Here is a 13,039-nt window from a genome sequence, read left to right on the forward strand (position 1 = left end):
TTGTAAGGCCAGTTTAGTGGTAATGAACTCCTTTAGCTTTTGTTTGTCTGGAAAACTCTTAATCTCTCCTTCAATTCTGAAATAACATTGCCAGGTAGAAAATTCTTGGTTGGGAGTTTTTTCCTTTTAGCACTTTGAGTATGTTATGCCACTCTTTTCTGGCTTGTAATGTTTCTGCTGAAAAATCTGTTGATAGCCTTATGGGGTTTCTTTTGTATGTAGTAAGCTGTTTGCTCTTGCAGCTTTTAAGATTTTCCCTTTAACTTTTACCCTTCTAATTATAATGTGTCTTAGTGTCATTCTCTTTGGGTTCATTTTATTTGTAATTCTCTGGGCTTCCTGAACCTGTATGTCTGTTTCCCTCCTCAGATTAGGAAAGTTTTCAGCCATACTTCTTCAAATAAGTTTTATGGCCCTTTCTCTCTTTCTTCTCTTTCTGGCACCCCAGGATTGCAAATGTTATTTATTCCTCTTGCTGTTCTTTCAGAGATCTCTTAAGTTATGTTCATATTTTTAAGTTCTCTCTTTTTTTTTTATTACTCTGTCGGGTAAGTTCTTTTTTTTTTTTTTTTTTTTTTTAAGAGTTATTTATGAGGGAGAGAGAAAGAGTGAGAGATAGCACATGAGTAGGGGAGGAGCAGGAGGAGAGACTCTTCAAGCAGACTCCCCTCTGAGTGCAGAGCCCATCCAGGGCTCAATACAATGATCCACGGGATCATGACCTGAGCTGAAACCAAGAATTGGATGCTCTACTAACTGAGCCACTCAGATGTCCCTGTCTGCATCTGTTCTATTGTTTTATTCCAGCTCACTGATCTGATATTTGGCTTTATCCAGTCTGTTGTTGAATCCCTCTAGCATATTTTTCAGTTCAGTTATTGTATTTTTCAGCTTTGTAACTTCTTTTTTTTTAATTTTTTATTTTTTATAAAATATATTTTTATCTCCAGGGGTACAGGTCTGTGAATCACCAGGTTTACACACTTCACAGCACTCACCAAAGCACATACACTCCCCAATGTCCATAATCCCACCCCCTTCTCCCAACCCCCCTCAGCTTTGTAACTTCTATTTGGAACTTTCTTATATTTCCGATCTCTTTGTTGAGGATCTCACAATTGATCCATTTTTCACCTGGGTTCAGTGAACATCTTTATGATTATTACCTTACACTCTGTATCAGGTAGGATGCTTATTTCCACTTCATTAATGTCTTTTTCTGATGTTTTGTCTTGTTCTTTTATTTGACACATATTCTTCTGTCCTTTCATTTTTTTCCTGACTCTCTGTGTTTGTTTCCATGTATTAGGTAAATCAGTTACCTCTCCCAGTCTTAAAGGAGTAGACTTGTGTAGAAAATGTCATGTGGAGCACAGAAGTGCAATCTCCTCTGACGGCCGAGCTGGATTATCAAGTGGTACCCCCTGTGTGGACTGATGTACCTATGGGCAGTGGCAGGTCTGTGTCTGCAGCTTGACATGGGCAGGGTTGGTGTCTGGCCCACCTGCAATGCATGGCTGAGCTGTGGTACTGTTCAGGTTCCTGAATGGCCAAGTTTGGTCTCCATGCAACTTGGAGAACAGAAAAACCCTGCTTAGTTGCTGTCTCAATTGTCTCAGTTATTGAGAGAAGAATATAGAGCTATCTCATTGAATTGTTCTGGAAAATTAATTTTTGTAAAGCAGTTTACAAAGAGATCTTTTGTGAAAATATGAAGTGAAACTACTATTAATTATAAACTATTTAGTTTTAATTAATTTGTTAGCATAGTTCTTTGAATGAAGGTATTTACAAAGAGTAACTCAGTAAGCTAAATATTTTACAATCATACTATAATGGGAGATTGAATTGAGATTGCCTTTGGAAAAAAGGTAGTCTCCTGTGGTCTGGCTTTACAGAAAAAATAGCGTTTTGGGAAAATATTTTTTAAAAATTGTATGGGACAAAAAAGAAGAAGTGTGAAGAATTTAAAACAAAATGACGCTCTTTGGAAAATTTAAAAGCCAATAAAACAACTTTAAAAACAACTTAAAAAGCAGATAAAAACAACATAAAAAGAGCTCAGAGTTTCTTGTATCTGAAAAGGACATGTTGGCTTAAGGAAGTAACTATGTTCAACTGGCAGGGCTAACTTTTCCACATTAAAATCTAAGAGGAAGTTCAATAGTAGAATTCCTTAAATAAAGGAGTTCTTAAAATATAATGGGCAAAAAATTCTATAGCAATTTTTAGAAAGATATATGATATTCAAATGGATGATTCTTTTTATAAATGCTCTAGAAAAGAGAAGAGCAAATACAATGCCAGCATTTCTTTTTGTCCTTTTTTTTTTTTTTTAAATTCTAACTAGTTGGTGCCTGGGTGGCTCTGATGGTTGGGCCACTGCCTTTGGCTCAGGTCATGATCCCAGAGTCCTGGGATGGGGTCCCTCATCAGTCTCCCAGCTCCACGGGGAGTCAGCTTCTCCTTCTGAGAAGCTTCTCCTTCTGAGTCTGCTTCTCCCATCTCACTCTCTTCCCCTCAAATAAATTTTAAAAGCCTTTGAAAAAATAAATAAATGAATTCTAATTAGTTAGTTAACATAATGCCAGCATTTCTAATAGGCCCCAGATTAATCCTCGAACAAAGCCTGTGTAGATAGACCTGGGGCAGTGTCAGAGTTAAGAAAGGTATAGTTAAAACATCCTCAAATCTTTTTAGAACGTCCTGTGGCCTAATTGAGTTTTTACCAAGCATTGAGCTACTGTCACTTCATGGGTGAAACTCATAAATATCTGAAGAGCTGTACTCTCTAAAGCTGATTAATGTGTGAACAAAATGGCTCAGATACTTAACTGGCAGGCAGTCAACTTGATATTCTGCTGTCACAGTCAAGGCTTCCCTATGGATATTCTCATCTGGGTGAAAGGCTGTCCCACCCTCCAACAGAGTTGGGCTGGAAAAGTGGACCAAAATCTGTCAGGACCTACATTTTCTCAACCTTTGAATCTGCTCAAGAACATGAAGAATTCAAGAAAGAACACAGGAGATTTAGCTATAGAAAATTAAAGAGATTATTTTGGTGTAAAAAGGATTTAAGAAGAATTGTCTTGAGTTTGCTGCCTCAACCTTACCTTACACAAATCCTTAATATGGACAGGGGGATACCAGATTGTGGTGGAATGGCATTTTAATGGTCCCTTCAGGCTTGCCACCACACCTAGTATATGAATGAGCTAAGGTACATCCCAGGGCTAAAATGAATGATTTGGAAATTAACTGTCCCTCCTCTCCAAAAGATGATTTAAAAAAAAAAAATTGAAAGCCAAAATGAAACCACAGTAAACTGTTCATATTCCTATATATTTCATAATCTGATAGACAATTTTTCTCATTTAATTTAGTCTTTTACATCAGCATTAATAGTCCTTTTTACAAGCTTTAGCTATTTGTCCTTTTCCATGGGGTGTGTGTGTGTGTGCACGTGTGTGCTCATGTTTAAAAACATGAGTCACGTTTAAAAACAGAATAGAAGAGTGGGACAGAATAGAAGCAGAGAGAATTGAATTAATGCAATCAGTCTACGTGATACTTAGCTCCCCTATGTTTAAGGCCAAAACTGCTGGCTGACCTACCACTTTGGTACTCACATCGTGGCCTCCATTATAGAATATCTAGGGTTAAGTTTACACACTGTGGCTATAAAACAGAGTCATACTCACTAGCCAAAACATGTAGTCATTCATTATCTTTTTCATTTAATAAATGACTACAACACACCAGGTACCAGGCCCTTGCAAACAGGAAGAAAAGACACACAGTTCCTGTTTTGAAGTAGCCCACAGTTAAATCAAAGTTCATAACCCTGCTTTCATGCTAGAATTATCCAAGTGGCTAAATAAACAAAAATGATCCTATGCCCAGGCTCAGTCCTGGAGATTCTGATATAATTGGTCTGCAGTGGAGTCTGAATGGAGTCAGTATTTTTCAAAAAAAGTTCCTGGCATGATTCTCATGTACAGCAAAGGTTGAGGACTACTGTTTTAATGGCTGAAAGAGAACAGTTAATAAACAAATACAAGGGAAATGTTCTAAACGAAGCCAGTTGAGCAGAACAGAACAGCCTCCTCTGAATCCTTGAAGACTCCACTTCTAGGCGACTGAGAGCTCGTTTACATTCTCAGTCCTGCCAGGTGCTATGACAAACCAGTTTTCAGAAACTGGAATTGGTTAGGAGGTTGTCAACTCAATCATTCCTTCCAGTGTTGCATTCTTCTAACCTGCCTTGCTCCTAGTGACCAAGTCCTAACTTCTGGTAACTGAAGTTAGGTTGGGACTCTGCCTTGTGTTTGGGCCCTCCTCTCCATCACCTGAATTCTCTGGCTGGCTGCTGAGTCTCTGGTAAGAATACCTACAGCCTGTACCACCAGTCATTTTTTTGTCCTCCAGATCACTCTGCCACACCTTGGCAGGTCTTTCTTTTATCTTCCATCTGATCTGGCTCGCCTTGCCTCCACCTCCCCCTCTGCCCCAGGCTTGATGCAATCAATATAGATACCATTTGAAAACTATCAAATATCAAGATTAGGAGTACCTTTTATATACTAAACAAATATACACTAAATATTTTTCAGCTTATTCTTCTTACAGGCTTTTTTCTAGCTTAATTACATTTCTTGGTAAAGCCTGATACACTGAGTCTATTTTTCTGGATCCTCATCGGCAGAACAACTGGACATTCTGGTAGGGCCTGAGCTACGTCTGCTGGCATATTTATTGACTTCAAAGGGAGACCAGTGATCCTCTAACTCTGGTGGATTAAGTTAACTTTCAACTCAAATTCAGATTACACTTGTGATACCGTGCTAGATTTATCTGAGGCTTGCTGTTACATGATGAGCTTTATTTCTGAAATGTTAATAATACATTCCAAAAGAAGTCATTCTTCTGCAATAGCAATCCAAATTTCACATCCCAAATCTTGAAATTGATAACATGCCTCCCCACCTCTGCCCTATCTATTCTAACATATAATACATATCTAAGCAAAAGTAAAATATTGGTATTTAAGAAAATCATTAAATACAGTCAACTTTACACTACAGGTAAGTTTTTACAAGGACTTATGAAACCCCAGTTTACTGTATATTCAGATATGAGAAATATTTTATGAACATCTATTATAACTCTCATCACACACCATGTTGTAAGTTCTGAGTTTTCCATGTAGATTGTAAGCCCGGTGTACAGTGATGATATCCTATTCCTCTGCTCCTGTTGCCCACACATATTGTGCTCACATACCGTAGCTGCTTAAGAAATGTATGTCCCAAGAATGAATGTGCCTGTTGCATATGAACATATCCACGTGTCTCCTGGGTTTTGGTGTTCCTTTACAGTGAAGGACTTTGACTTTGTGCATCCCAGGGTTCTTTCCTAGTCTGTGAGCCAAAGGGTGGCTTCATCTCCTGCTGTTTTGTGGGTCAGTGTCTGCAGCTGTTCTTTGTAGTTATATTCTGGGAATGGAATGGCCACAAAAAATGACTTCCAAATCAGTAAAACAAAACTCTTTACCCATGAGCTCATCAGAAGATCATTTTCTGATGGTAAAACTTCTGTAGGGGTAGTTTTATTAATGTCATGCCTGAACACCTGCCATTCTGAGACTATTGATGAGAAAATAAGAACTCAATTTCACCTTCCTTCAGTTAATCAGATTTGGAATCCATTGCATCAAAGGTGCTTTTAACTGATCCATGATTAGGTTAAGAGTTTACCTCTTTGGTGACCTAAATGTTCTTACAAGAGTTTGCAGTTGTATCTTTTTGCACCTGCATTTGTTTCTATTTCTTTAGTAGTGGCAACCCCAGAGTCCGCTTCCTATACAAATATATATTCTGGTGTCTTCACCTATTGCCTTTTATCTGGTGTGTATGTGTCTAGCGTTGTCCTGTTTTCTCATGGAATTTTACAAAAGGTACTTATAATGAGGTGTGGCACTTTATCCAGACAACTTTTACAGTTGTGTATAAGTCATTTTTCACACCCAGGTCTTAGAAGGCAGTTTTAAGAGTAGTTGAAAGTAGGTTATGAAGTAATAGGATGAGAAGGGTAGATACTTCCTAAAAGGATACTTTTGATACACTTTTCAAGTAATATGCAGGGAGAGAAGAAGTTTCTATGTTTACTTTCTTGCCTTATCATAAAAATAAATATCACATTATATATCTACTCTTTGTTTCAATCTGAAAATCGATGTGGATTGAAGTGAACATGCTTGGACTAGAATGAAGGCAAACTTAAAATAGCTGGTTAATACTTTTTTAATCCTCTCTCATTTCAAATGTTTCTTTTGAAGTTATTTTTTATTGATTTATAATTGGCCCAATATTATATTAGTTTCACATGTACAATGTAGTGATTCAATATTTATGAACTGATCACCTTGATAGGCCAAGTTACCATCTGTCTCTCTACAAAGTATACAAAGTGGTTGCCTATATTCCCTACGCTGACTATTACAGTGCTTTCTATACTGTAACTTCTATGAACTGAAATATGTAATAACTTTGAAAAGCAATAGAGATTAAATGGGAAGATAAGTAATTATTATGTAATAATCTGAAACTATTTGCACAGTGAACAGTGTAAAGTTTGTTCACATAATAAAGGGGAAGACTGTATTCCCTAGCTCAGTCATGGCATCTCTTGAAACTGGGAAGTGAAAGTTTCTTCCTTTCTATAGATCATCCAGTTAAAACTGCTGTTAGTTTTACCCAGGAGTCAGCAAACTATGGCCTGCAGGCTAAATTTGGCCCCTTGCCTCTTTGTATGACCTGCAAGCTAAGAATGGTTTTTATTAAACAGTTGAAAAAAATTCAAAAGAAAATTAATATTTCAAGGCATGTGAAAATTACTTAAAATTTAAATGTCACAATACATGAAATATATAATGCATATAACTGGCACAATAAAGTTTTACTAGAATACAGCCATGTTCATGAGTTTATGTATTATCTATGGCTTCTTTGGTTATGGCAGAGTTGAGTATCGTGACAGAGCTGAAAATATTTACTGTCTGGTCCTTCACAGAAAACACTTGATGACCCCTGACTTGACTTAAAAGATACAATTAAATAAATTCTGCTTTTGTTTAAGAATCATGCTTGTTCACTGGGCTGTTCAGCTCCTACAACTGGGAAAATATTCTTATAGGACTTAATGGCCACAGTATGGTGACAGAATAATGTCCTAGAAATGTACACTTGAAATAGTCCAGGAAACATACTTTGACCAAGAACTTCCCCATTTTTAGGTACAGTCCAGAATAGCCCTGGATCACTTCAAACCTGGCTGATTCCTGTCCTAAGAGCGCCTGTGATGCGATAAACAATTCACATCCGCAGGCCAAACTTATCAGCTATTCAGATAGCATACACTGATAATTTTGAAAATTAAGAAAAACATAGAAAGTAAGATTGAATTGCTCTTGTGTCTTACACAGATGAGATTAATCTTAATGAAAGTGTCAAAGCCCACCTGGACGGGTTTCTGCCACAACAGGCCCAGCAAGGTCCGATGGCTTGCCAACACCCGCCTGGTTGATGGCTCGGACACGGAGCACGTAGCTGACACCCTCCTTGAGGCCTTGTACCTAGAAGAAGCAGGAACAGAAGTGATGGGTGTTCCGTGTCATTTGAACAGAGGTGCTCTTCCTGTGCACAGACGATTTTGTTATAGAGCTCAATTTCTCCCATTCGTGGAACTCTATCTCCTGTCCTCACTTAAGGTTACCAGATTAACATTTTTTTTTTTTTCAGATTAAACTTTTCAACATGTACATGTTTTTCTCCACCTCAGGCTTGAAATGTATCTGAATATAAAACATCCAGGAGAGCGAATCTATATCACAATGGGTATGAAGATTATAGGACATCTCTACTTCTTTATTCCTATATTGTTTGAATTTTTCATCATAGGCATGTGTCTGTTTTATAATCAGAAAAATCAGTAAGTCTATTTTCACTTTAAAAACTGTGGACAAACTCTGAGATAATTTCCTTACAGAAAATTAACATCCTGGTTTGTGGGGCACATTCAATCTCAGTGTCAATCTCTCTCCCTCTCTTCTATATTCACCTTTCTTCTTTTTCTTTCTTCAAATGAGTGAACTTAACCATTCTTTGATATGTTTAAACTCTATCATTTTTTTCTTCCCACCCGTATTTTCTAGGCTGTTGGTCCCCTCTGCTTAGCTTCTTATCCTTGTTTTGTTTACCCTGAGTCAAGCCCAACCTCAGCTCTTGGGATCCTTTGCTGCATCAAGTTGAAGATTTGGAAATTATTCTGGCCATAAATATACACCATCACCATCAGATGTATCTGATTTTTTTAAATGTTCTTTGGGGGTTTCTTTAAATCTACAGGCCTCCTGACTCATTTGAATAACCAAATAGCATGCTAAGTTCCTGACCTTCCTTCTCCTTTTTCTTTCCCCCATGAAATGCAACCTTTCCCACCTCCTCAAGGTTTTAGAAGAGGTTAGGGAGCTCACTGGCATATGCTAAGATGAGTTAATGGTGTGTTTCAAGGTCATCTCTCTTGGAGGATATATTTATATTTTTTATGGGGACAGTAAATACCTCAATCCTGGAGAGAAGCTGACAGACAGTATGGACTTTAGTCCACAGTGGCAGGTCAATGGGAGAGAACTTGTAGAGCATGCATACTCTGAGAATCTTCCAAGGCCCACCCTCTAGGCAGTGGCTTATTCTGGCAACAGGTAGGGCTGCAAACTAAATGCAGTGTGCTGTTTTCTGTATGACTGTGGTGAAGCCACACTTCTTTCTAAGTAATGAGTCAGAATCATATTCCCCACAGCTTCTGAAGCCCTAGTGTGAATTCAGGGTCTCCAGGTGTCACTCCTGACATAGGAGAAAACATTCTTTTGAGATATCCATTTGTTACAAGTGAGATTCACTGGCTTTAGCAGAACAGTCACTGGCAGATAAGTTAGGAATTTGTTCAGTTAGAACACTTTAGAGCAATCTGGAAGCCAAAGATATGGATAAGGGTGAGGATTAGGTCAAGAGTTGAGTGAACCCATTCCACTAGCCTCTGAGAGCTCATATGAGCACAAGCATGGGAGAGCCCATGAAGTAAGACAGTGCATGACTCAAAGGAATCAGCAGGTAAAGCCTTGCTGGCATGAATGCTATGAAAACAGCACCCTTAAATCAAAAACCATCCTCTAAAATCAATCAATCAATCAATCAATCAATCAATCAGAGGAAGAAATGAGAAAGTCACCTTTCTAAAACTGTGAGTAACCAAAATGTAAGGTGGGCAGTTGGAGGAAAGGAGGAAAAGAAGATAGAGGAGGGAGCTTGTAGATGTTTTCCAAAGCTATATTAAGGGATTCAGGTTAAAATATAACCAAATTGCTTTAAGCATCAGAAACTTTGCCCAATCCCAACCACTGTCAAATGGAATCTTACCAGGAGCCCAATATAGGAAACAGACCACAACAGAAATGTGTTTTATCTTGCTAACTTTAGAGTTAATAGTATTAGGGTACCATTTCTTCTTTTTAAAAAAAATGTTTCTCAAAATATGAGCATTGTCTTACCCTCAGGTATGTGTTCTTAATAGCTGCCTTATTGAGTCCTCGCCACTGGTCATCTTTGGCATGGGCCTCCTTCAGGTCCACAAAGTAACCCGTGACGGGAGTCCTTCCCGAGTGGATAGGAGGCTTCCATTGCAGAACCAGGGAGGTTTTCCTGACTTCACTATATTTGACATTGTGTGGGGGTCCTGAAAAAGAGAGAAACGGAGACCAAAATATAAGAATTATGACATACATGTCAAAATGCAAATATGTGTAAATCTAGAGCCATATCTGAAGTCTTAAAGCTGAATCCAGTGTTCTTTTGTGAAATCTACTATTTGTGTAGAAATAGGTGTTTTGTGGTCATTTTGTATCAAGTTTCCTCAATGGCTCTACATCAATCTACTAAGTCCTTTTATGGGCAAGGCAGTTAGAGTTAATTCAGAAGGTGTATGAAAACTTGCTTTCAAGGGGTCCTTGGGCTTCTGTCCTCATCTTTTATCAAAAACAGTTTAATTTGGTTGTCAATTCAGTTTCATATTATTTTTGGATAGAAATCTGAAACTTCCCCTAACTTTCAAATTAGGATGAAGAAAGCAACTCTATTTGATGGCATATGAATATAGATAGTAATATTTCTTCTACAGGAAAAAGGAATATGTTATAAACTAGATCTCTTCTGGAGGGAAATCTTTCCCATAAAGCATATATTCCATCTACGAGTAAAAAACTATAATTACAGTTTACAAAGAACTTTCACCAAAACAAATACAATCAAGCCTATGGGTCTCAGCTAAACATTGCTAGGTATTTTATGAGACCCAAACATTGCTAGGTATTTTATATTTATTTATCTCATTCATCCTTAAGACAACAGAAAACTCAGAGAAGCCAAGTAACTTGACCAATCTGTTCAGGAAGAAAGTCAAATGTCCTCCCTGCCTATGTGCTCTTTGCACTCTTGGGAATCTAAACTATAAGCGACCCCCCACATCCTTCCATGCCCACCAGCTGCTATGTATGTGATATATTTATTTTCTTTTTTCCTGACCTTTTTTTTTTTTAAACTGATTTCTAACCAACCAATCAAAATCCCCTGAACTAACTTACAGTGCCCTAAAAGCCAGCTACAAACACAGCCTCTATCATGCTATGCTTTGGCATTTTGCAAATTGATAGCTCAATATTTATGGGGCCCTGTCCCTTGGCTTAGTGTGTCATCCCTGCCTTCCAACAAGGTAAGAGGTTTAAATAACATGGTAATATATTTAAATAATAACATCAATGCCTTATAATAACATGTCATGTTCTGTTTTACAAAGGACTTTTAAATCATTTTCTTGTGCCATCCTCAGAATCCTGTGAGGCATCCAAACAGGTAGCACTCATCCTGCAATCTCTTTTGCTAACTAAATCTCTTTCAGTTGAAACATCTTCCACAGGTCTGCTCAGAATTTCTTAGTTTCTAGTTACTCATATTTTAACTTGATTCAGGAATTGCAAGAATTTAAAAACAGATCTACTTTTGTGTAGGTGAGAGAAAGAGCTTAAGAAATACCAACTGGCTTAAAGAAGGTACATGGAGGGGCGCCTGGGTGGCTCAGTGGGTTAAGCCTCTGCCGTAGGCTCAGGTCATGATCTCAGGGTCCTGGGATTGAGTCCCGCATCAGGATCCCTGCTCAGCAGGGAGCCTGCTTCCTCCTCTCTCTCTCTCTGCCTGCCTCTGCCTACTTGTGATCTCTCTCTGTCAAATAAATAAAATCTTAAAAAAAAAAAAAAAGAAGGTACATGGAAAGGCAGCATATTTGCCTCATATATTTACTGAAGCTGAGTGAGTGCTTGAACTGCTCTTGGGTTTCTCTTGTAAGCTTTTTATTCACACTTGACAGAGAAGTGATGTGAACAGAAGCTCTCTAAGCAAAGGCAAAAATGATGGTTCTTCAAGGGCACTAGGGTTTCAAGTAGAGAAAGGGGGTGGCATCAGAGACAGGGCTGGATCTACCCAGTATACTCCAGTATGGCCTTGTGTATGTTGAATATTAAATCCAAGTGAGAGAATCAAGTCATCCTGTGGCACTCATTGGGTCTGTGAAATTGGTACCACTGGAAGCAAAATAAAATCACCCACCAAAGACTTTAATGTTGTTGTTTAAAACTTAAGAGGCTTAGTAAATTTCTTTGCATTCAATTTTTTAATTTCTTCAGTGTTGTTGCTGTATATGTTTTTAAAAGCACAGGTAGGTGTTTCTACCATTCTCCCCGTTTTCTTCCCTGTTCAGTCAGCCATTCACTGTGGCAACCTGCAAAGGAGAATATTTCCAGCCAGGTTGAGGAACTTTATTGTGATGCAGAGTTGAGACAAAAGTGCAGAGAGAGCAGAAGGACTGGAGAAGTAAGTGAGGGAAATAGGTGGAGCAAGTCCAGTACTTAAGTCCTGGGCAGGGTTGTGAAGTACACCTTCATAATATAACAAAGAGCTAGCAGCAAGAGAGGAGAGAGACAACAAGGAAGAGGAGCCACATTGGCTGAACTTGGAGAGAGATTTTGGGGGAAGATGATAAATGGCATGAGAATACATAAGAATTAGGGAGTACAGGAAGAAGTTTTTGAGACATTTTGTTGTGGATACGAATTAGATGCCCTTTGATGGTCTTTAAGAAGCACAGACAAAACTCAGAATTCCTTTTATTTTATTTTTTTTTTTAAAGATTTATTTATTTGACAGAGAGAAATCACAAGTAGACAGAGAGGCAGCCAGAGAGAGAGAGAGAGAGGGAAGCAGGCTCCCCGCTGAGCAGAGAGCCCGACGCGGGACTCGATCCCAAGACCCTGAGATCACGACCCGAGCCGAAGGCAGCGGCCTAATCCACTGAGCCACCCAGGCGCCCCTCAGAATTCCTTTTAAATGATCATGTGGAACTTGGATTTTGTGCTTCGGGTTAGTCTTATTCCAAGCAGAGGTATAACTATGATTTACTGGGAATACAAGCACAAGAAATTATAGTCATTTTATGTTGGTATTTATATTTATTATTTATATTGGTATTTTTATTTAGTAGGATTATAAAAATACCTCAGGTAAACATAAGGGGCCAAGAGAATGCTTTTCTCTTAGAACTATCTATAAGGTACTTAAATTTACTTCCAAGTTGGAGGTTCTTTTAGAAGAAACTCCAATGGTTTTCATGGTTTACCTGGAACAGCAATGGTCCACTCTTCACATCTGAAGCATGCACTTACTGCTGAGGGCTCTCCCAATCCGGCGATGTTCATGGCTGCCACTTGGAACTGATACACCATGTTTTCCTTCAAGTTGCTAATCTGCAACATGACAATATCTCAGATAGTGGATGTTGATTCAGGTTCATTTATTTAAGTTGTTCAACATTTTTTTTTACTTACCCACTGTGTTGGATACACCCTGAAGTGACCCTCAATGAGTCATACCCTTTT

General features: G+C 38.4%; 1 protein-coding gene across 8 annotated transcripts in view; it reads right to left on the reverse strand.

The window, feature by feature from the left end:
• The window catches only part of MYOM1 (myomesin 1), a 148,901-nt gene that overhangs the window by 34,508 nt on the left and 101,354 nt on the right, over nucleotides 1–13,039 (reverse strand). For all 8 annotated transcript variants that reach the window (XM_059139562.1, XM_059139561.1, XM_059139560.1 and 5 more), the window contains 3 exons: nucleotides 12,781–12,907; nucleotides 9,608–9,792; nucleotides 7,519–7,633 (listed from right to left, as the gene is read on the reverse strand). In XM_059139562.1, the coding sequence (XP_058995545.1) occupies nucleotides 7,519–7,633; nucleotides 9,608–9,792; nucleotides 12,781–12,907 (427 nt within the window). The remainder of the gene's footprint in view (nucleotides 1–7,518; nucleotides 7,634–9,607; nucleotides 9,793–12,780; nucleotides 12,908–13,039) is intronic.

This window comes from Mustela lutreola, chromosome 11, assembly GCF_030435805.1.
Source record: "Mustela lutreola isolate mMusLut2 chromosome 11, mMusLut2.pri, whole genome shotgun sequence".
Classification (NCBI taxonomy): domain Eukaryota; kingdom Metazoa; phylum Chordata; class Mammalia; order Carnivora; family Mustelidae; genus Mustela; species Mustela lutreola.